Source organism: Mytilus californianus, unplaced genomic scaffold (assembly GCF_021869535.1).
Source record: "Mytilus californianus isolate M0D057914Y unplaced genomic scaffold, xbMytCali1.0.p SCAF_1, whole genome shotgun sequence".
Lineage (NCBI taxonomy): Eukaryota > Metazoa > Mollusca > Bivalvia > Mytilida > Mytilidae > Mytilus > Mytilus californianus.
The window spans coordinates 132,376,189-132,398,243 of record NW_026262581.1 but is presented as its reverse complement, the minus strand read 5'-3'; the positions used below and the strand labels follow the sequence as shown (position 1 = coordinate 132,398,243).

At 32.5% G+C, this 22,055-nt stretch overlaps 2 protein-coding genes across 2 annotated transcripts; both read left to right on the top strand.

Annotated features, from left to right (window-relative positions):
* Positions 1-360: 360 nt before the first annotated feature.
* LOC127739061 (uncharacterized) lies at positions 361-4,991 on the top strand. The gene is made up of 4 exons (XM_052250635.1): positions 361-401; positions 1,111-1,252; positions 3,869-4,937; positions 4,985-4,991. The coding sequence occupies exons 2-4, from the start codon at positions 1,165-1,167 to the stop codon at positions 4,989-4,991; spliced, it is 1,164 nt and encodes a 387-aa protein (XP_052106595.1). The 5' UTR covers positions 361-401; positions 1,111-1,164.
* Positions 4,902-21,587, top strand: LOC127734656 (uncharacterized). The gene is made up of 13 exons (XM_052244652.1): positions 4,902-5,445; positions 6,362-6,466; positions 8,352-8,438; positions 9,215-9,253; positions 10,517-10,582; positions 11,308-11,380; positions 13,584-13,624; positions 16,465-16,534; positions 16,922-16,950; positions 17,705-17,760; positions 18,614-18,722; positions 20,287-20,420; positions 21,235-21,587. The coding sequence occupies exons 1-13, from the start codon at positions 5,041-5,043 to the stop codon at positions 21,389-21,391; spliced, it is 1,371 nt and encodes a 456-aa protein (XP_052100612.1). The 5' UTR covers positions 4,902-5,040; the 3' UTR covers positions 21,392-21,587.
* Positions 21,588-22,055: the final 468 nt, after the last annotated feature.

Sequence of the window (22,055 nt, the reverse complement as noted above, 5' to 3'; positions counted from 1 at the left end):
TCTGAAATGACAAATGTAAAATACTTCAAACGAGAAAACTAAAGGCCTGATTTATGAACAAAACAATAAACAAAAAAACAAATATGATATACAGCAACAAACGACAACTACTGAATTACAGGCTCCTGGCTTGTGACAGGCACATACAAAATGTGGCGGGGTTAAACATGTTTGCGGACGACCCAAACCTACACTTATTCATTTGTTGACATGTTACAGGAAACCGACTAAATGAGATAGTGCCAAACTACGAATTTTGGGCACCTTGGATTGGAAATGAATCAAGACGAAGCAACCATGTCTTCAATACAGAAAGTTTAAAATGTCCAAGAAGACTTTACATTCCAGGCGAGACTGAACCAGTTCCTGACGAAGTTTTAAAAAGTTTAAGGGATGAAAAGGTACACGTAATGTATTTTTATGCGAGTCATGTATACTTTTGTAATACACTTTACAGTATTTGTTCTGTCTTTTTCACATCCTACTAAGAGTTTTCAAATATTATCATATTTCCAGGGTAGGTTTCGGTGTATGTATTTTCCTGATACATGTAATACATTTTGTAACAACATAATTTAAAAGTAGTGTTCTGAATGTAATCAGAATCCACTTATAATATGGCAGCCAGTGAAGTGCATATTGGTTGTTGTTTTTAACTTATAATTTGTTTATGTAAGAAATGAAAGGAAACCCTTATATAACTACAATTTCAAATGATATAGTTCATAGATCAGATCAAATAAACGGTTTGAAGAAGAATCGCAACGACTAAAATTTGGGAGAAACACCCCTCCAATCTTAGGAACGATGGACAAAATATAATGGAACAAGGCAAATATAAACGCGTATTTAAAACAAATAATGAAACTAAATGTTTCCTTGAACCATACGAAACCCTTAGATCAAAAGTGTAAGCATGTCTAGCTCGACAACCCTCTATCACTACTTGGTCAATATTTTGAAAAATTCAGTTAATATGAATTATTGATCAAATATATGATAGTAATTTCTATGTAAAAGAGTCATTTTCAGCTTTAATACCGTATTGAAACGTTATATGTAAAATATATGTACGGCCAACGTCAATCATATATTCTTCTTTATTTGAAGGTTTCAAGAGTTCGACGTTTCTGCAAAGAATTGGGTATACCGGACAACGGTTCAATGATGGATCTAATCATCAGACTTCGTGAACATTCAATAAAACAGACTGATTATGACAGGGCATATGAGAAAATCTTTGGCACATCTGGTAAGTTTCATTGCGAAATCTTAGCGTTTTGAAAATGTTTATTTGGCTGAATTTTATTTAAAGATACAACAGAAAAAAATTAAACGAGTAGAAAGTGATTTAATTTTAATTTTACAAGAAAAAAAATGGAACTCAGTCGGCCAATCATTCTTTCACATTGAATCAATATTCAAATGGCAGTTACAAACTTTTTTATGAGGGGGAGGAGGGTAAATAGGAATCACAGTCATTCCGTCTGGATGTCTGCCTGCCCATATGCTCTGTAAGCGCAACTTTACGACTGGGCGGACAGTGGTGACATTTTACACAGTTAGACAACATCACATGAGTTTGCATACATACGAAAGCCCGTTTATGACCACCAAAAAATATACCACGAAATTTAAAAAACTTCTGATCACGAATTGAAATCGTTATCATGAATTGTACAATTCGTTATCACGCATTAAATAAGTGATAACGAATTTGTGGAATTAGATATTACATATTGTTGTAATTTGTGATCACAGATTATATACGTTATCATATATTTTTGTAATTTGTGATAAAATATTTGTAGAACACTACGTTAAAACAAATTTTGGAATTCTTTATGACGGATTTAATCCGAAAATATGTGATAACGGTTTTATTTCATGATCACGAATTACCAAAATCTGTGATAACTATTTCAAGGGATTCGTTAATTTCTGGAAATGCTCAATGTCATTCGTGAAATCTGTAAGGACAATATAGTCTTTAATGCCGAATGATTATTACAATGAAAGACAATAGCGGCATTGATCACATGTATATAGAATGAATTTGTAACTATAAATTAAGAGTAGAATCCTACCGTGCAACTATAAATTAAGAGTAGAATCCTACCGTGCAACTTGTTTTAAATTGCCTAAAAATTCTGCAAAAAATGTTCATATACCAATACGAAAAGAAGGGTGATAAAATTTTCTTTTTAAAGTGTCAATCTGCCTAAGAATCAGGCAGTGGTGAAAACATGACAAACAAAAAACCACGCAAGTTTACATTAATTTATGTTCAAAATGTATAATGGTGCATGAAAATAACATTCGTTTCCATTTCCTGTTCTGGTATTTCAAGATATAATTTGGTTGAAATGCACTAGAAATTAACAATTAAGGGGAGCTAATTCCGTAATTTGCTATCATTCTAACCAAAAGTTATTTAGAGATTTCTTAAATTACCAGACACAGAGAAACGAAAGACCTACCATTTCTAACTCAGGATGAGGGTAACTTCAAAACAGGATGGTTAGGTCGGTGGGTTTTTTTCGGTCATGTTTTGAAATTCTCCTAAATTGCCTGATTCTTACAAAGACTGGCACTTTAAAAAAATACATGAATAAAATTGAGAATGGAAATGGGGAATGTGTCAAAGAGACAACAACCCGACCATAGAGCAGACAACAGCCGAAGGCCACCAATGGGTTTTCAATGCAGCGAGAAACTCCCGCACCCGGAGGCGTCCTTCAGCGGGCCCCTAAACAAATATGTATACTAGTTCAGTGATAATGAACGTCATACTAAACTCCAAATTATACACAAGAAACTAAAATTTAAAATGATACAAGACTAACAAAGGCCAGAGGCTCCTGACTTGGGACAGGCGCAAAAATGCGGCGGGGTTAAACATGTTTTTTGAGATCTCAACCCTCCCCCTATACCTCTAGCCAATGTAAAAAAACAAACGTACAACAGTACGCACAGTAAAACTCAGTTTAAGAGAAGTCCGAGTCCGATGTCAGAATTGGAAACAAAAGAAAATAAACAAAATGACAATAATACATAAATAACAACAGACTACTAGCAGTTACTGACATGCCAGCTCCAGACCTCAATTAAACTGATTGAAAGATTATGTCTTCATCATATGAATATCAGGCACAATCCCTCCTGTTACGGGTTTAGTATTATACCATCATAAAATATATGAGAAGAACATAACCCGTGTCATGCCAACAACTGGTTTTAGAATAAATATGTTTAATAATGTATGCTAGTTTAATTTTGATCCTGGTATCTATGATGAGCTTATTTTGATAACTTAATTTGAAGATTTAAAGATATCAAATGGAGTTTATGTTATATTGCAAACAATGTTATTACTAATATAAAATAAGAAGATTAAGTATGAATGCCAATGAGACAACTATCTACCAGAGACCATGTGACGTAGATGTTAACAACTATATATCACCGTAGGGCCTCATCCATATTCACCAACCATATCGCAAGCTATAAAAAAACGCCCCGACATGTCGAAATGTTAAACAATTGAAACGAGTAGACCAACGGCCTGATTTATATACAAAACAACAAACGAAAAACAGCAACAAACGAAAAACAATTATGATATACAGCAACAAACGAAAAACAATTATGATAAACAGCAACAAACGACAACATCTCAATTACAGGTTTCTGTATTGGGACAGGCACATACATATGGTGGGGTTAATCATGTTTACAGGCGCCTAACAACATCCTCCTAACCTAGGACAGTGGTGTAACAGGACAACATAAAATCAGTTGAAATGGGCTTAACGTATCAGATCGATACATAGCAAAAATAAAAAATAAATTTATTTTTTAAATTCAGGTGGATGGCTTATTGCTGCCTGTCCTCATTCTGTGGTTTATGCAGCGAAGAGTCTCCTCAGAGGTGAAAGTCCGAGAGATTTCGTCGATTTGATGAGATCTTTCAAACATCGACCGAACATCTTGATATCGGATATAGCCAACAGAGTAGCTGCCAGCGGAAATAAAATCACCCGCATGTTTTATCCATTTGAGGGACGTGTGGCAGAAAACACCAACGAAAACTTAGAAAAGGCTAAAAGTGGGCTGTTTACTTGGGAATTGGGGTGCCTTAATGAGATCGGGCCAGAAACAACAGTCAACCAGTCAATAAGCAATGAAAAAAATCCAACATCCGGGTCATCGGAACACTATAGCTTATTTGACTGGTTCCACGAAGATAATACCAAGGATGTTAAGGAAATTCTGAGAAAGGTATCTTTAGTGGAAGGATTAGGGTCATTTACCAACTCCCAAGTTGTTGAACAGTTTTTCAACAGCATGAGAAGAGATCTTTATTTCCTAAACGAGATGTCTCCAGCTGTTCATGTTTTCATCTGTCGCCTCATGTTGCAATTCCACAATGAGAAATCGAACAACTTAATAAAAAAGCAACAGAGTAAGTTATTTCCAACAGAGATGTCTTTAAACCAGTTAGGTCAGTTATGTCAGCAGTTTGGAGACGACATCAATGGTATACAAACATCAATTGTTGAGAATTTGGAAATACGAGAAGATCATGGATCAGGAAACGTTGGTCAGCCATCAGATGTCACCACACAGAATACTTGCCCTACAGCTACTAGTATGACTGATAGATCACCTTGCGCAGTTCCTTTACATTTTCAGGAGCTATCGCAAATACAGAGCGCACTAAACTCGTCAGCCAGGGAGAATTATTCGATCTATTCCTCTTTAATGCTGTCTACTTTTGAGGAAAAAATAAGAGAGCTCACAAACACCTGGGACAACCTTTCTGACGAAGAAAGACAGGCTATATCACTGAACATGGACTATGTATCAAATGTTCTCTTCAAATGTCCATCGGAGAGAAGACTGTCAGAAGTGTCAAGCATTTTTGTTGCAGGATCGTATATACAGTGGCAGGGACCTACAAATTACTGTGGTTTGTGTGCAGTAAATAACATCATTGGTTCAAGCCCTGACGGAATATTTCCTGTATTAATAGCGGACATGGATTACATCGCAGATGAACTGTGGCTGAATATGGCTGGAGATCCCATAGTTCCGCTAACGTTTCCGATACCTGCACTTCGTGACAGAGAGGGATTTTATAGTGGAGAAGTCATCATCCAAACTCTCGAGAGGCGGTCATATTCGACGACAAGACTGCAACATGATGTCCTTTCTTCCACAGAAGATAATGAAATCATAAACAATCTGATGTCCTTCGAAGAAATAAAGGGATTGATAATTAGAAAGTTTAACGAAGCACATTGGATTTCAATTCCAATAATCAACGATCAATTTATCTTCATAGATCCGAAAGTGAAAGCACAACGTACACTTCCATCAAGCGATGTATGTCAATTAATAAGGAGCCATTGTTTTCACCCTGGAGCAGTTTACATTGTGCAGGTAAAATATGACCAAAAAAGTCCCGCTTATCAGATACTAGTATAGAGTATTTAGCTACTACTGATTTCATAGTCAACTAAAAAATTACCCACATATGCAAAGTCCAATCTGATTGAAACCCAGATCCTTCGTCCACGCTTCGTTTACAAGCCAATCGTGGACATAGGATATGTACTTTTATTAGATTGTGCAAAGTCTATCCATGCATATAATACTCGCCAAAACGTGTAAAATATTTAAGGAAAATGTCACAATAAGTTAAGAGACAAGCAGGCAAGCCAAAATCCAACACAATAGTGTTACTTGTTATGAAGGAGAAGAAGAAGAAAACAAATGAAAGTGTGTTCAAATACATCCGACCCTCGTTCATATCTTTTGATCCAGAATACATATATAATTTACATCACAAGTAGAAGTTGACTTCCTCGCCATCTGTTCTTAATTGCATTGGAAATAATAATTTAAGTCACCTTTTTACATATTATCATCAGCACCATTAAGGTGTATTAACGAAAAAAATTAAAAGGAACAGCAATACACGGTTTTATATAGAACTAAAGATATATTTGTTAAAGATGGTTATTGGTTTTTGACATTTGATATAAAAAAAAATTGTCCTTATAATCTTCTTTCAAAAGTACGATCTTTTACAACGATTCCTAATAAAAATAAGACAAAAACGGATTTAGTTTTTCAAAAGTCTCTTGCTGCGTTTAGGGTATAGAGTAAAGTACACTATGATATGTTGAATTAAATTGTGAAAGACATGGTGAAACCAGAAACAACAAAAGAATTTTTTATAACTGTTGTCGGACACTTTTAAATATTAAATCAAATTTAAAAAATAACGTCAAATGTATACATTTTCTGTTACAATTTAAGACACGTATGTTTTAATTCTTGAAATATTTCACAGAAGGACACTTGTCAAACTGGTACAGATGGCATCGACGAAAAAATTGGTAGTACAGATGTAGAAGAAAATTATGAAGAGGGGATCATTCAGAATGAGGTTACAACGGTAATTATTAAACCATTCACATATCATTAAAACCCATTGTGTCAGGGTTCAATTTGTTTTCATATGAAAATGGTTGGTCTATAAATCGTAAGGATGTTTAGAAATGCTATAAATCCATTTAATTTTATCTTGAACATCGTTAACCCGCAAATAAATTTTTTTTAAAATCAGCATTAAAAAGTAGTTATCATTTTTAAATATGTTTGAAGCCCGGTTGTCACTATCAAAGTTAAAATGGTAAAAGTTGTCTTTGACGAGGTAAACTTGGTCCAAGTCATCTGTTGTCACTATCAAAGTTTTTGATCAAAAACTTGGTCTCTAAAAACTTTGACCAGGTAAACTTGGTCCAAGTCATCGGTTGTCACTATCAAAAGTTTTTCATCTTTGGTCAAAGAAAAGACTACACTGTGATTGGATAATTTCCTTAGAAAATAGGATTAGATTCTATTCCATACAAGTCCGTCCAAGTTTTTGATCAAAGTTTTCTTTGACGGTTGTCACTATAAAACAATCCATCACTGTGACCAAGAAAACTTGTACAAGAAAACTTTGATAGTGACAACGGGCCTTTAGAACATTTTCTCTATGCTTTCAACACTTTACAAAAATTAATAATGATCACAGATCCGATAATTATGTCATTTTTAGTACTTAATATCTTAAAAGAAATCGAATTTCAGCATGGCGATTCTAAAGATGGATAAGGAGTTATGTTTTAAAAAATTTACGATTATTACCCCCTTTGAATTGTTTAAACCACGGTGAACAATCCCAAAGTTAATGAAACCAAGTTGAATTTAAAAATAGAAATAATATATATCGAAAGAATTTTGCAACAACCTTTCCAATATGTCTATAAGTTGATGTCAAATTGTCAATGATAGCTTAAGACATTTCTGTTGAAGACATGATAAAATATGGCAAATTGTACATGTTTTAGCGAAATTTTACATCGAAGGTTTGAGTGTTTAATAGTCTTTTGCTGAATTTCCGGTGAGGAATATTTCTCGTGAATTTTCAGGACGAGCATTATAAATACGTTGTAAACCAATATAAAAAAGAGCATAATGAGTTTGAGGTCCTATTGTTTTGCAATAAAAAATCTTCCGAGCAATAATATTTGGTATTCTTTTTGTCAAATCCATTCGCATTATTCCATCTTAAATAGTAAGTTCCATAGCTCCCTCTTAGTTTATCATGTTTGAAAGAATGCTTTTTCTCGTTAAAAAAAAGTCCAAAGACTTTTGGAACTGGCCACAGGAAAAACTTTATGAATATGTATATGACGCGAAACATTTACAGTATAATTTATAGTTTGTAAAGTTAAGGGGCGTGGAAATTCTTGTCGCGTGCGCGACTCGAATATTTCCTCGCCCATGTCTTGTTAATCAGTTACAAATCCTAAATCAAACTGTTTAAATTAATATACTAGTAACTTGGAATTTCTATTGTATTTTGAAAGAGAAAATAGCAGAAGTTAGTACAGTTTGAAAATTCTAAGAATTTCTTTTAATAAATAATGTTTAAATGATTTGATGTACTAAGTTATTTTTAAAAGTTAAAAGTGTTAAAAATATTAAAACCATCAAATAATTGTCCATTTCAATTAGGAATATAACTTTTCCATGTAATGATTCCAGATTGTATGCAATTTGATATGTTACGCCATTTGTTAGATGACTTATTCCGTTTATTCGATTACTGACGATCGCAGTCGTTGGCAAATCAAACACAGTACTGCTATTCCTTAAGTGTTTTAGATAGTCTTTCATTCGGTTCTGCTAGTCTTAATTGTTGAACATGATATACACTTGGGGCATGATTTTATAAACACAAATTATAAGATTAAAGCTGACATGTATTTTATTGGTATCTTTCATGTTAGGACAATACAACGGAAGACATAGAAGAACAAACCAGTGATGGAAATGACAATGGAACAAAAGATCTGACTAACAGTGAAAATACAATGGTAATCATTACTTAATATACTTGAATTTAAAAAGATATATGTTGGATAGTTGTATCATCATACCACATCTCCTTATTTTTATATCCCGGTCTCTCGTCTTATTAGACATATTTACCATGTTTACGATGATATAAATCACACAATCCTTTTACGTACATTTTATATAATTACCAGTTTAGTCCATTTTTTTTATAAATAAAAATCTATCACTAAACATACGTTTGGAATAGCGTGGTTGCTTTTCCCTAACTTTCCTTCCTCAAAATTATAACCCAACAATCTCAGTGGTCTCGTGGTTGCGTGCTCGCCTCTGGCTCAATGTTGTGGGTTAAATTTCCGACATTTCCTGCTTTCCTGCTATGCACGCGGCATTTAGGAGTAAAGTTGGCTCGGATTCAGAATAATGTGTGCAGCAACTGTGACATGTATTCCTGCGGATAATCATTGTTATCTTGTGAAGAAGCAAGCCTTCAAGTAAAATACGGCTATACAACAAGGCATAGTCTATATTTATTTGTAAGTTGCATGATGTATTTGTCACTTGACGTTAACTACCAATCAATTATCAGTTATATATTATGATTCCTTCTGGAGTCGTGAAATTCGTTACGAAAGAAGTTGTAATCACGGAAAAAATATTTAGAGTGAGAAAACTTACTTTTACTGGAATGATAAACACAGATTGCGAACAGTTATCTTCACTTAGAATTAAGCACAGTCTACATATAGCATCTGAACTATAAGAGTTTATAATTAACAAACTGTCCTTATTTCAGGTGAAACGTAATTACGAATTAAGGAAGAAACCACCAAAGGTAAATGATTATATACTTAGCACACATAATATACGGGCGACCTACATTTGCGCGAATTTGAATTTTGACTGGTATTACGTTTGCGCGAATTTACCTGCAATTTACATGAGTTTTATCTGTGTTTAATACTGAAAATAACCTGAATTTTACAACAGCTTTTTTAATGATTAATCATATTGATAAATACATATTATTTTATTCGTTTATGTATTAGATACACCTATGAGGGCGTTAGCCCGATTGGGTGTATCTAATTTACACCAAGATATTATTATCAATGCAGAATGATAGTTTTCAATAATTTAGGAGGGGGGTCTTTCAGCAATTTGACCATATGTTATTGAAAAGCATGACAAATGTAGGATATCCAATTTCATTTAACGACATCTTGGTGTAAATTAACATGTAAAAGCAAAGTCTTGAATAAAACACAGTGTGTATGTTCTCGACAAGAACAATCTATAAGTCAGTCTTCGGAGCGATTTAGGATAACATGAATGTGAAATTTCTCCAGAATGAAATTAAAAAAAAATTGTTCAATGGTGAACTGAATGTTGACTTATGTCCTTGTCTGTGCGTATCGTTTCAAATGAGCAGTGGTATCGCTTCCGCTTATTTAAAAGTCAACTAAACTTTCGCTATAACCAGTACTATTTATTCTCTTTCTAATTGAAGTTCGTTAGTTTCATGATTGTGCTTGTTTGTTGGCCTAACAAAACTTTACATTCGCGATAAGATTTTATTCTACATTTGCATATTTTCTATGGTGCATCTCCTTGAAATTTCTTCATTTTCTACTCTATATCTTCACGAAAAGTATATTCATCGAATATCAAGTATTTTCCCCCCTTTGTTTGTCTCAGAGATGGTATTCCTATCTTCAATTCGATTTTCAAATTATCATCTCAGTTATTTTTTTTAAATTTTAATCTATTTTGTTTTATTTCAGAATTCATCATATTTGTCTTAAAGCTTTTCAATAATTTTTTTAAAGAAACTTTAATTAATCCAGGCAAAAGTAGTAGGAGTTTCCAACAGGTAAATTTCACGCAAACGTGGATATTTTTTCGCGCAAACGTAACGCGCCGTAATATACAAAACAATGATACGCCATAGAAAAATATGGTACGAGTTCATTTCAATTGAAGGCAGACACAATGCAACAAACTATAAAAAAAAACTATGTCGAAACTAATATTATCTAATATAGTTATGTATATGCATACAATAGACGGAATCTCATTTCCAATTTATGCTTCACAGAAAAGAAGGAAGAGTTTTTGGTATGAATACGACCAGAAGAAGATTGCCAAGAGATTGCCATGTTATGTAAGTGTCAATCATTGATATATCTCTAATTACTCACAGAACACTTACCAAAAAGTTGGTAATTGTTCAAAAAGTATATATTTTACCTGCTGGCAGAATTTCTATAAATTTTCAAAAAAGATAAATTTCAACATTACTCTTTGAAAATTAGAAAAGAAATTGACAGCGACAACTCTTCAACTACAGTACTGTTATTCCTTAATTTGACAAATATCGATATCATCACGGATGGCTGATACAGCACGATTGCCATTGATTGTATTACACATACAATTTACTTGTCTTAACTACTAAGTATAAAATAAACAGTTGTATTATCTGCTGCCAGCTGTGTATTTCTTGTAATGATAATTTATAGCTTGAAACAAGACTTGTTCGGTTTGTATTTTTGCATAGAAACTCTGTACGATTTTTTTCTGAGCACTCCAAAAGATCGCCTTCCTGTAACATTTATAAAAATGCTGTATAGATCTTTTATGAAGTACAACTATAGGTATTAGAGTGTAGGACGGCATAACTTCATCTCAGTGGATTAAACACTTCAGCTTGCTTTCGACAATTGCGAGTATTCTTTGATATAGTTTACATCAGCATTGATTTGTTAGTAGTTATGAATTTTTTTATTGTTATTAATTTTCATGAATTATAAGAGTAAACCGCAAAGAGCTTTATGTATGCACAAAAAAATGTAAAAACGTTAATACTTTGAATTGTTATATAATTAGTCTGTGGAAGACAATCTTAGAAATACAGATGAGGATGACGATCCACAAAATGATGAAGAGGACAGTATAAAAGGTAACATACTAGTATTCAAAAATATATTGTACAAAAATATTGTCTTCACATGAAAGTTCTATAAGTAAAATAAAAAAGACTTTACAGTAGGTTGCAAAACGATTGAAGTCCATCTACCAGAAACTAGGAATTTCTATCGTACGAACAAAGGGAGATGTGGGGTATATTTCAATGAAGAGACAAAGCTAAAAGTCAATCCGATTGTTGGTTAATTTTTGGGTAGGTACAGTATTTAAGTAAGTAAGAATTTCAATATAAGGAGTATCAATCAATGTATATTCACTGTAATAAGGCAAAGCAGGCATGTTGTTTTCTTGCAAAGTAAACAAGAATTCTGCTTACTGGTGTCACGGGAACAGGGAGAGGCTCTCAAACTATTTTTTTTTAAATACAGACGTGAAGCTTTGGTTTACCCTCGCTCCTTCAAATATTAAAAAACTTTATTAATTCCCACCCATATATCTATTTCACGGAATAAAATCATTACACTTTCAAATCTAGAATTATCTACTTTGAAGAGAATTTCGCATTTAAAAGCAAATCTTTAAAAGTGCATATATTTCTCAGTTGTCATATGTACAATCTGTGATATCTTAATTATACCCCACGCAACGAGTTGCGGAGGGTATAATGTTTTTGACCCGTCCGTCTGTCCGTCCGTCTGTCTGTCTGTCCGTCAGTCCGTCAGTCCGTCAGTCCTATTTCTTGTCATCGCAACTCCTCTCAAACCACACAACAGAATTTCACGAAACCTTTTTAGATAATAAGGACATACTATGTAGTTATGCATACTGACAGGAAATTACGATTCATTTTTTTTTTCTAGGAGTTACGCCCCTTTGAACTTATTTGCCCAATATACTACTGCAACCTTTTGTCATCGCAACTCCTCTCAAACCACACAGCAGAATTTCATGAACCTTTACAGATAATAAGGACATACTACGTAGATGTGCATATCGACAGGAAATTACGATTCAATTTTTTTTCTAGGAGTTACGCCCCTTTGAACTTATTTGCACAATATACTACTGCAACCTTTTGTCATCGCAACTCCTCTCAAACCACACAACAGAATTTCATGAAACCTTTTCAGATAATAAAGACATACTACGTAGATGTGCATATCGACAGGAAATTACGATTCAATTTTTTTCCAGGAGTTACGCCCCTTTTAACTTATTTGCCCAATATACTACTGCAACCTTTTGTCATCGCAACTCCTCTCAAACCACACAACAGAATTTCATGAAACTGTGTAGATAATAAGGACATACTATGTAGATGTGCATATTTACAGGAAATTATGATTCAATTTTTTTTTCTGATACAATTTTTTTTTCTTACACTTATTTTATTTCTCCAATGACAATGTGGGGACGTGGGGTATGTGAGCGCGCTCACTAAGGTTCTTTCATTACATTTAAATGTGCCAATAAAAGTTTCTGCAGATAATAAAAGTAAACCACATGAATCTGTCACACGTATTGATTAGAACGAAGAGCATGCTCAATTTGCAGACTTTTAAATGAGGAAATACTCACGATCAACTAACATATCAGTTACTATCCATAGATATAAAACCTCGGTGAAATAAAAAAATGTCCGCCCATTGATATAATTGACATAAAAAGTGACCCAACCCAGTAGCACATTTGTTTATACATTCATATAAACAGTTGGCCACTGCAAACAACAATAAATCATTAAGACAGAGATGCTCCCTCCCCTCCCACGGCCGACTTCTGGCTGATGCATAGTTTTCTTAAATAAAACTTTTAATGTAAGGTTTGGAAAATATTTAAAACGTTGTCTTCAATGATCTAGTTTGATTCAGAGTTTATTTCTTCGTATACATTATGTAACGCGTTCAAAAGTGCTTACAAAATGCATTTGCGATTGAACGAAGTTTATTCCTTTAGGTCAATCATATTTTTGTACTTGTTATCCGGACTTTTATGTACTCAAATTGGAGAGAGCGAGCGAAATTTGTATTTAATTTCACGGGATGTCCCTTAATAGCTACTGTTTTAACTTTTGAATGTTTTTTAATATGCAAGAATTAATTGGAAAAAAAAACCAAGCAACTCTTAAGGCGCCCTGACATATATATATGATACCCCAATTGCCTATATTACATTCTCCTTAATTAAGGAAATATATAGCTCGAATCAATGTATAGTTAGATTTTGTTTTGTTTCAGATTTGTCAGTGAGTTCTGAAATGAAAATCGACGTTAAACAGGTAAGTGAATTCAAACAGAACGGTTATCAACATATTTTAAAACAATTGGTGCAGTAATATGCGGTGCTTTGCTTTTGCGCCAATTGGCATTTCAGTTGTGCCAAAAAAAATCTTTCATTTGAGCCACAAACCATATTTCATTTGAGCCAAAATAAAACATTTCATTTGCGCCAATAATACAGGTAAATAACATAATATTAGATATGTTGAACAAAGAATTTTAATAAAAACCACAGTGACAGCTATATACACTGAAGCAAAGTTATAAGTCTGCTCGGACACAAAACTTGTAATACGGATTTATTCATGGAGAGAAATTTCGCCTCTTAGGCGCATACTATTTTTCTGCAAAATATAGTCCATTTGGATTTCTCCCATCGTGTAACTGCATCTCATTGTTATGTACGTTGTTGCTTGAATATTCTTTACTACGTCCACATAAATGAAAACGTTTTGACGTTTTGAATAAAACTGCTAGTTAAAATGTGCATGGAGCGATTCTGGTCCATTGTTGGTTCTATTGAAATCCTCAGTTGGTGCAGACACGTGACATGTGACATGTGAACACTATACAATTTTAAACCTAAGTCACACTTAGTTTTGTATTATATGAGTATAAATTCACTTTATTACCCAGGGGAAATGCTTTACAAAATTTCCTTTTCAGGATACAATGAATATTTAAATTTTTCCGTTATATATATGTTACCTGTAAAATGGCAAAAATGTAGTTTTAATTTTTGGCGCAAATGAAACATTGAATTTTGTAAAAAAAATGGCGCAAATGCAATGCGCCCGTAATATGTTATTATTTTTAGTAAGTAGAAAATGTTTGTAGTGCAAGTAACCTTATGAAAAGCAAATTAAGCCTTAATAACTTTACCAAAGTTTAACGACATTCTTTTCACTAAGTTCTTTTTTTCTTCTCTCAATTGAACTCCGCACCAGGTCTCATAACAATAGTGTATGTGTAAACTATTGTATGTCTTGTTTTGTACTATTGTGTCTGCACGTACTGAATTTTATATGCATGTCTTTAATTTATTATAATTACATAACATGTATGTTTCATTAGAATCCGTAATTTTGATTGGCTGATAACAATCGCGAGGCACTCCAATATCATATTTTATTTCCGTATAAAATACAACAGCTATGACTGCACGTGCTATCCGTGACAATGTTAAACTAATCCATCGGAAAACAAACGAAAAGCTTGATATAACTCTTAATTTCATGGGTGTAGCATAAAAATGTAATTATAAGAATTAAATGCTTCTTTTTGTATTAGATACACATATGAGGGCGTTAGCAACTTTTAAAAAAAAATTAATTTAAATATAGAACATGAATCAGATTTAATAGAATTTTTTTATTGGAGACTCAGCAACATGTCATAAGTGAACAAATCTTGTATTTAAAAAAATCACAAATAAAATGGGTTTATTTTTCACTTTTATTACTTTTTTAATTTTGTTTGTTTGTTTGTTTTTTTTTAATTTCATATTTAGAACAACAAATTTTGCAAGTATTTTACCATACAGAAGTGTATTTTTGTCTATTATTTTCAAATTTCATATTTACTTCAACATAATTTTGGAAATATTTAACTGTTGTTTCTAATTTTAAAGGAGTAATTTTAACGCTTTAAAATACTGACTGTATTTTACCTGTAATTAATTATTAATTGTTATAACAACACCCATTGTATTTTGTATGTAGGCATAGGATGAATATATATTTTTCAAATGTTGGCATAGGTTGATGACACCAAGCGTTGATCGTGCGCACATTTTTAATATGAAGCGCTTCCTACAAAATGTGCTTCGGTCAACGCTTTTACACCCCAATGAAATTATGAAAAGAAGCATTCAATTCTTAAATGTATGTCGTTTCAAAATCTCGCTCAGAGCTTATGTTGTATTGTTATTTAACTTGCCGACTTAAAATAAAACTTATTTGATTTCATAATATGTAAGTAAGATGCACATATATATTATTAGTTACACCTAGGACATAATGTATTGGTTAGTATAATAGTCCAAGGCTGACCTAATACGATATATACTGGGTCAGTAAATTCAATATGGGGCGAGAGCGAGCGAATATATATCGTATTTAAAATTCACTAGCATACTTTGTAACGAATTTATCTTACCGACTATCTTAATGTGGTGAATTCAGAGGAAGTTGTAAAAGAAGTATAGATATTTTTCATTTTTTGTTATAGTGATCATTATGAATCACTAAAGCAATATTTGGTGTAAGGTGGAATATAACAGGACCAAGTCTTCAATATTAAGAACCTACTTGCATTGACGTGTACAAAAACAAATGCCAACAATAACAATGTAATATCAAAGAACTTCTACATTATAGTAAATGTACACGGTTTCCACGTGTTCGCTTTTAACCAATGATATTCCTAGTAGTGTAGGTAAGATAAATATATTTGTGCATAAAATATGTTAATTGACCGACCGTGCGAGGCCCTCGTGGGTAGTCAAGGTCGTTAAACACCCTGGTAGATATTAAGGGAGAAAGGAAGAGTAGGGTTTACTTTAAAATATCTCTGGAAAATTATTTTGTAATATTGTAATAGTATTATGAATTTATGAACATCTCAAAATGTTTATAAATATGTATACACCCTTCATGAAATATTATATTTGTGCAATTTCCACCATACAATTCGGGTCCGGCTCAATTTAAGTTGGTCCAAAGGACATATATGAGACATACGGCGTTGTTGCTTATTTCGTTGCCTGAAAGATTACGCAGTTATATGAAAACATACAAAAACAAGTATTAACACAATTTCCTAATTATCTTTTCTACAGCTAAATAAAGACAGTCCAGATAAGCAGGAAGTTGGAGACAGTGAAGATGAAGATGAAGATATAGATGAAGGTAATCTTTGTCTTGTGCTCCATTTTCTTGATTCACATAAAGATTTAAGTAAAGATCATTCCCTAAATATATATATCTATAAGATTATAAAATGCAAGAGAACTCAGGATTATTTCCAATAAGAATAGAACGAAAATTTATTTTATGTGGATAAAACTCATTGTAGTTTGTCAAAATTTTGCAATCATGTTCTATTACTATATGGTATGGAATTATTTCTAGATATTAAGTCCTAGATATATGTCAAGATTTCTCAATTGTTTTTGTAATTTTTTGTTAATTTCAATCCCTTTAATGGCATATTATGTACAAAGAAAACAAGTACACTTGTCATTATATTCATTCAAAGCAGGTCCAAAATTACAATTCTTTTTTTTTTATCTTCAGATTTCTCAATGGAATTTGCAGATTTTGAAGTAAGTAAATGCAAACATTAGTATAAGTTATATTAAAGTTATCATACTATTGCTAAGGGTTGAGCTTTGAAAATGTGAACAACAGTTAAGCCGATCGATATAAAAATAGTCTCCTTACATTATTATACCCCTACTGTCTATTGTAACCGAGCTTTCTTAAACGGGTGATATAGTGTGGTGGAGGGGTCTGTCCGAATGTCCGTCTGTTTTTTCTGTCCCACTTTTGTATGCGCAACTGCTCCTGGACCGATTGACAGATTTATGTAAGATTTACACCGAGTCTTACTCAAATTATGTACTTTTGCACTTCCTATATTTTTAATTTATTCATCTGAATGAGTATTGGGGATTACTTTATGACGCATTGACATGGACTTTGTCATATCTGCACACTATAGTACATATTTGTATCGACTTCTCTTCCTTGAATCCCTAATCATGATTTAATAACACTTTCTCAAAATCTGAACCATATAAATGCCATTGTGCACATCCAATTTTGTATTTTGGTCCGAATTATTTTTGTGGTTTCCCTAAGCAAATTGGTACATCTTTAAGGACGGCTCTATTATCAAAATGCAGGGAAAAAATCCAGTACAATTCTATGCCGTTAGAACTTATTACAAGGTTTGAGAGTGACAGTTCCTGAGACCATGGCAAAGATCCCGGTAAATGATAGAAACCTTTTTAGGTCTACTTTAAAATCTTTAACATATTAAAGTTTCAATTTATACATGTTTTACTTTTTTTTCAGAAAATGCGGATGCTGACTTATGTCAATGAAATCATGCACTGTGAGAACAGTAATTGGTGAGTCAACATTTAATTAAATGCATGACATTTAAGTACTAACAGTACATTATGGTTGGTGATATCAGATATACAAGCTATGCTTTCCGGTTTATATCCACTGACAATGCACGTCTGATGTTTAATTTTAAAAAAAGTTTGTTGAAAACTTTGATATCCTTTTAATGTCACGGTGCATAAAGCCACTAAAGCTTGCAGACAGCATAGGTATCACTGACATATATTCCTGAGTGCGTTAGCCTCGTGATGGTATGTATAAGATGTAAGCTTCTCATATCTGAGGGGGGTTAGCCCCTCAGATATGAGACGACTACATCTGATTTACATAGAAGTAATAAATAACAATTTTATCTTTTCTATTGTTCTAAAAAGAGCAATTCGTTTTGATAAACCAGGAAAAGTGTCAATATCTCAAATTTTCCAGATGCAGTAACACTTTCAGAAGATGTTTTGTAGTTATGGATTTGGAATGAAATCTTAATTGCTTCTATTTTTCTGTCATCAAATTAATACCTTATCACTGCTTTTGTATGGCAATATGAATCGCTTTTCTATCTTTTCTTTTTTTGGTTTAATTGTCAAAATCTGCACTTTTTGCTGATAAATGATAACACTTCTATGTAAAAATAATTTACACTATGACGTTATGGTATATGCTTAATGATAGCTTTCAATAATTTAGATTTTAGAATTTACCTACAAAAACCAATTTTGTATAATACATTGTTTCAAGGAGAAACAATTTTATGATGAAAAAATATAAACCTCGATAATTTCAAAAGAAAAAATCAATCAATATAATATTAATATTGCAATTGATATGATTCAAAAATTTTCAGTAATTGCTTTGTAGTGATGAGGCTGATCATGAGCGCCACCATCAGTTTATTGGCAGCCCTGAAATGATAGTCAATAGAGAGAGGAGAAGATTAGCCTTTGGCTGCGGAGTAATTTCTCAAAAGGTATGCATCCTGGTTTAAACCAACCAGCGTTGGCTTTTCAACTTGTTAAAACCTATGAGTGTTGAAAAATGCTGCATGCAATGACCAAATGACCAATGATCAAAGAACAAAAAAAGACCATGATGAAAATAAGAAAGGTCTTAGCTGTAAATGTTTATAGGTAAAAGGACAACCACCGCATACTGTTTACACATGCAAGGGTGACATGAGTAACTTTCTGTTTGACTGTTTTATACACAATGATAGAAACGCGAACATTCATTGAATGCATTATCCAGTCTTCAGACAGTGCAAAAACATTTCACTTTTTTTCAGTTTTCCTTTTCGACCCTTTATAATTGCCCACAGAAACTACCCAATTGATGAACTGTTAAATATGTTATCCTCTTAAATGTGGCTAAAATATTTGTCACTCGACGTAAGAAAGCAACTGCAAGTTACTTCTTGCACATAACAGGGAGATGAAAATCTGTATGATTTATTTGGCATCCATCAGATCTTAAGGTAAACCGGGTTTTCGCTGTAAAAAGTGTAATATGAAAAACACATTCAAAATTTATGGCGTTTATTTTCTTCATAATACTTCATTACTCGGGAAAGTTAAAGACCAACACTTGGAGCTGTACAAAATTGACCTAAATTCATCTAAGGGCAGCACTTCAAAATTAATGCTTCAACTTAGTTTTAAACCAAATGACCAAATTGTTAAACTTCTAAATTATAAAAAAAAAATGAATATATAATAAAAAAAATTGGCGTTATTAGTGAATGTTACTCACTTTTACTGGTGATTCACCAGGTTCAGATAAAATATTTCGGTACTGTACCTAGTCTTTTAAAGGGGCATTAGCTACGATTTAGAAAAAAAATTAAAATACGATTCTTTTTGTTTCAAGTATTAATAAAAGCGGAATTTTGAAATAATATTTCATTATAAGCAGTCAGTTGGCCCGAATTTGTCAAAATAAGCTCAAAACATCGCTGATGTATTATTGATAATTCAATAATTCAACCTCATGTGAATCCGTATTCATGTGACCTTCAACTTTACCCCTTTGCTGGAGATGGGTTCCGCATGTACTAGGCGTGTTCAGCTATTAAAAAGAAAAGAATGTCAACATTGAACGTGAAACAAGGGTGAACCATTTCGTTGACTGATTCTAGCCAAACAAAATTATGATTAACATATTTTTTAACCTCTAACATGAAATCAAACAGACCTAGAAAAAATCAAATTGCACGTGCTCGCTATCTATTTATATTTATGTTTATATCGGGTAATATAACCGTCGGCAGTCTTCGGAGGTCATCTCGGTGGTTAATTAGATGGAGTCTAGACTAAAATCGTACGAAATCCTGATGAATATTATCGAGTCCACGCATTGTTAATTGTTAATTTTAGACTTTTTGTAATTTGGATATACGTTTTAGTATGTTATAAATCAAATATGAGAATTTGAGTCAAATCGGTGAACATGAATTTGACAGCTCCTTTAAAGCCTGGGTTATACATTGATCGTGTTCACCAGAACAATCTACAATATATATATTTTTTTTTTTAAAGATTATTAGTGCTCTGCTCAAATATCTGACAGACAATTTGGTGTACAATCATCACGAGCCCTTCAGATTCGGCGGCAGAAGGATAAGGAAGCTGACACATATTGAACTTCAAAATATTTTCCTGGAATATAAGTTGTAAGTTTAACTAGTGCATGGCTGAAACGTCGAGTTATACCAGAAAATTATATTATTATGTCAATTAAAGGCCATGTTTTTATAGATAGTTAGGTTCTTACGAATATTTTTAAACATTATATAATAAAGAGGTACTCATATATAAATTGTCTCGTTCGTCTTGATCTTTAGCTAAAGTTATCGCTTTTCGTTGATCGTTAGACAATTTACACTGACAATTTGAACCAAACTAATGGCGGGAATAATGAATAAAAGGTCGTTCTGAAGTTTTCCTCTGTTAGTTATTATGACATAAAACACATAACCATCAGAGGCAATTTTTAATTCTAATGGGTTAATGTGGGAGCTAATACAGCAACATTCGCATTGGTGGCACATAGTTCCATTTGAAGCCATTTGAAATCACTCTATTTCTTGTATGAAATAATTTGGCCAATTTTTGGTCATTATTTTTCATCAAAATAGTTCAATTTTTATGGAAAGGAACAATTAAACAACCACAGGGTATATATATACGAAAACGTTGGACAAAGCGCCGCGAATGCAGCCTTAGATGGGCGGATATACTGACGGCATGGTATATATATATATACCCAGTCTGCTAAGTAAAGTATGTTAAGTTTTGCAATACAAATGCTGTTTTCTGTTATTATTTATAAATGGTAAGTCGCAGAAGGTTATAGTTTTTTTTTCACATTTGCAAAAATGTATAAAAACGTCAATGTCTTAAACTGACTTTACAAACAAAAAGATAGGAATTACAGTGTATAACCATTACATACTAAAGTTTAAATTCTTGTTATTTCACTTTCAGTTTTGCTGACCACTATGTGACCTTTGTTTTACATAAGGAGGCAATCATATACTTCCACCAGAGGAAGACAGGGTGTCCATATGAGTTAGCAAACCAAAAATGTATGGATGCAGAAGTGGATATGTATATTGAATGGAAAAAGAAGCATAGAAAATAACTATGAGCATTCAAATTGAATATATTACATTTTATTTTTGTTTGTTTGTATATAGTAATTATGATGGTCTTATATAACATCAATATTCAACGTTTTATGATGATATTTTTATTTTCTTATTGTTTTAAAAGCTGTAGCTTATTAGTAAAAAAAGAAATTGTAAAACAAGATAACAGCAATATTAATGAAAAGAAAAAACAAGGCAACAAATGCAGAGAATTTATATGAAGTAGTGGATATAGAAAGGAAAATCAACAAGAACCTTTAATCGCAAGTTGATTATCGTTTCTGAATTGACTAAAACACGGTTTTAAATTTGGAACATAAATCAATAGAAGTATCTAAAAAGAATTTCAATTTTATTTTTTTATTCTTGAATGTGTGGGAATTAATACGGTTCACATCTATATTTAGGCATATGAAAATTAAAGAAAGTTTAATATTGTAGTTTAATATTTTTTATTATTGCTACTATTGTAGGGTACATGTATCTACGGTCAAAGCTGCTAGATATATACTATTACTAGAGACTCTGTTATATTACCAAGAAAACGCAATTATTGGCTATAATAAAAACAAAAATATTATTTTAAAACAGAAGAATTAATTATGCTTTAGTTAATGGGTGTATATAAGAATATGTATTTTTTCGATATCTTACCAA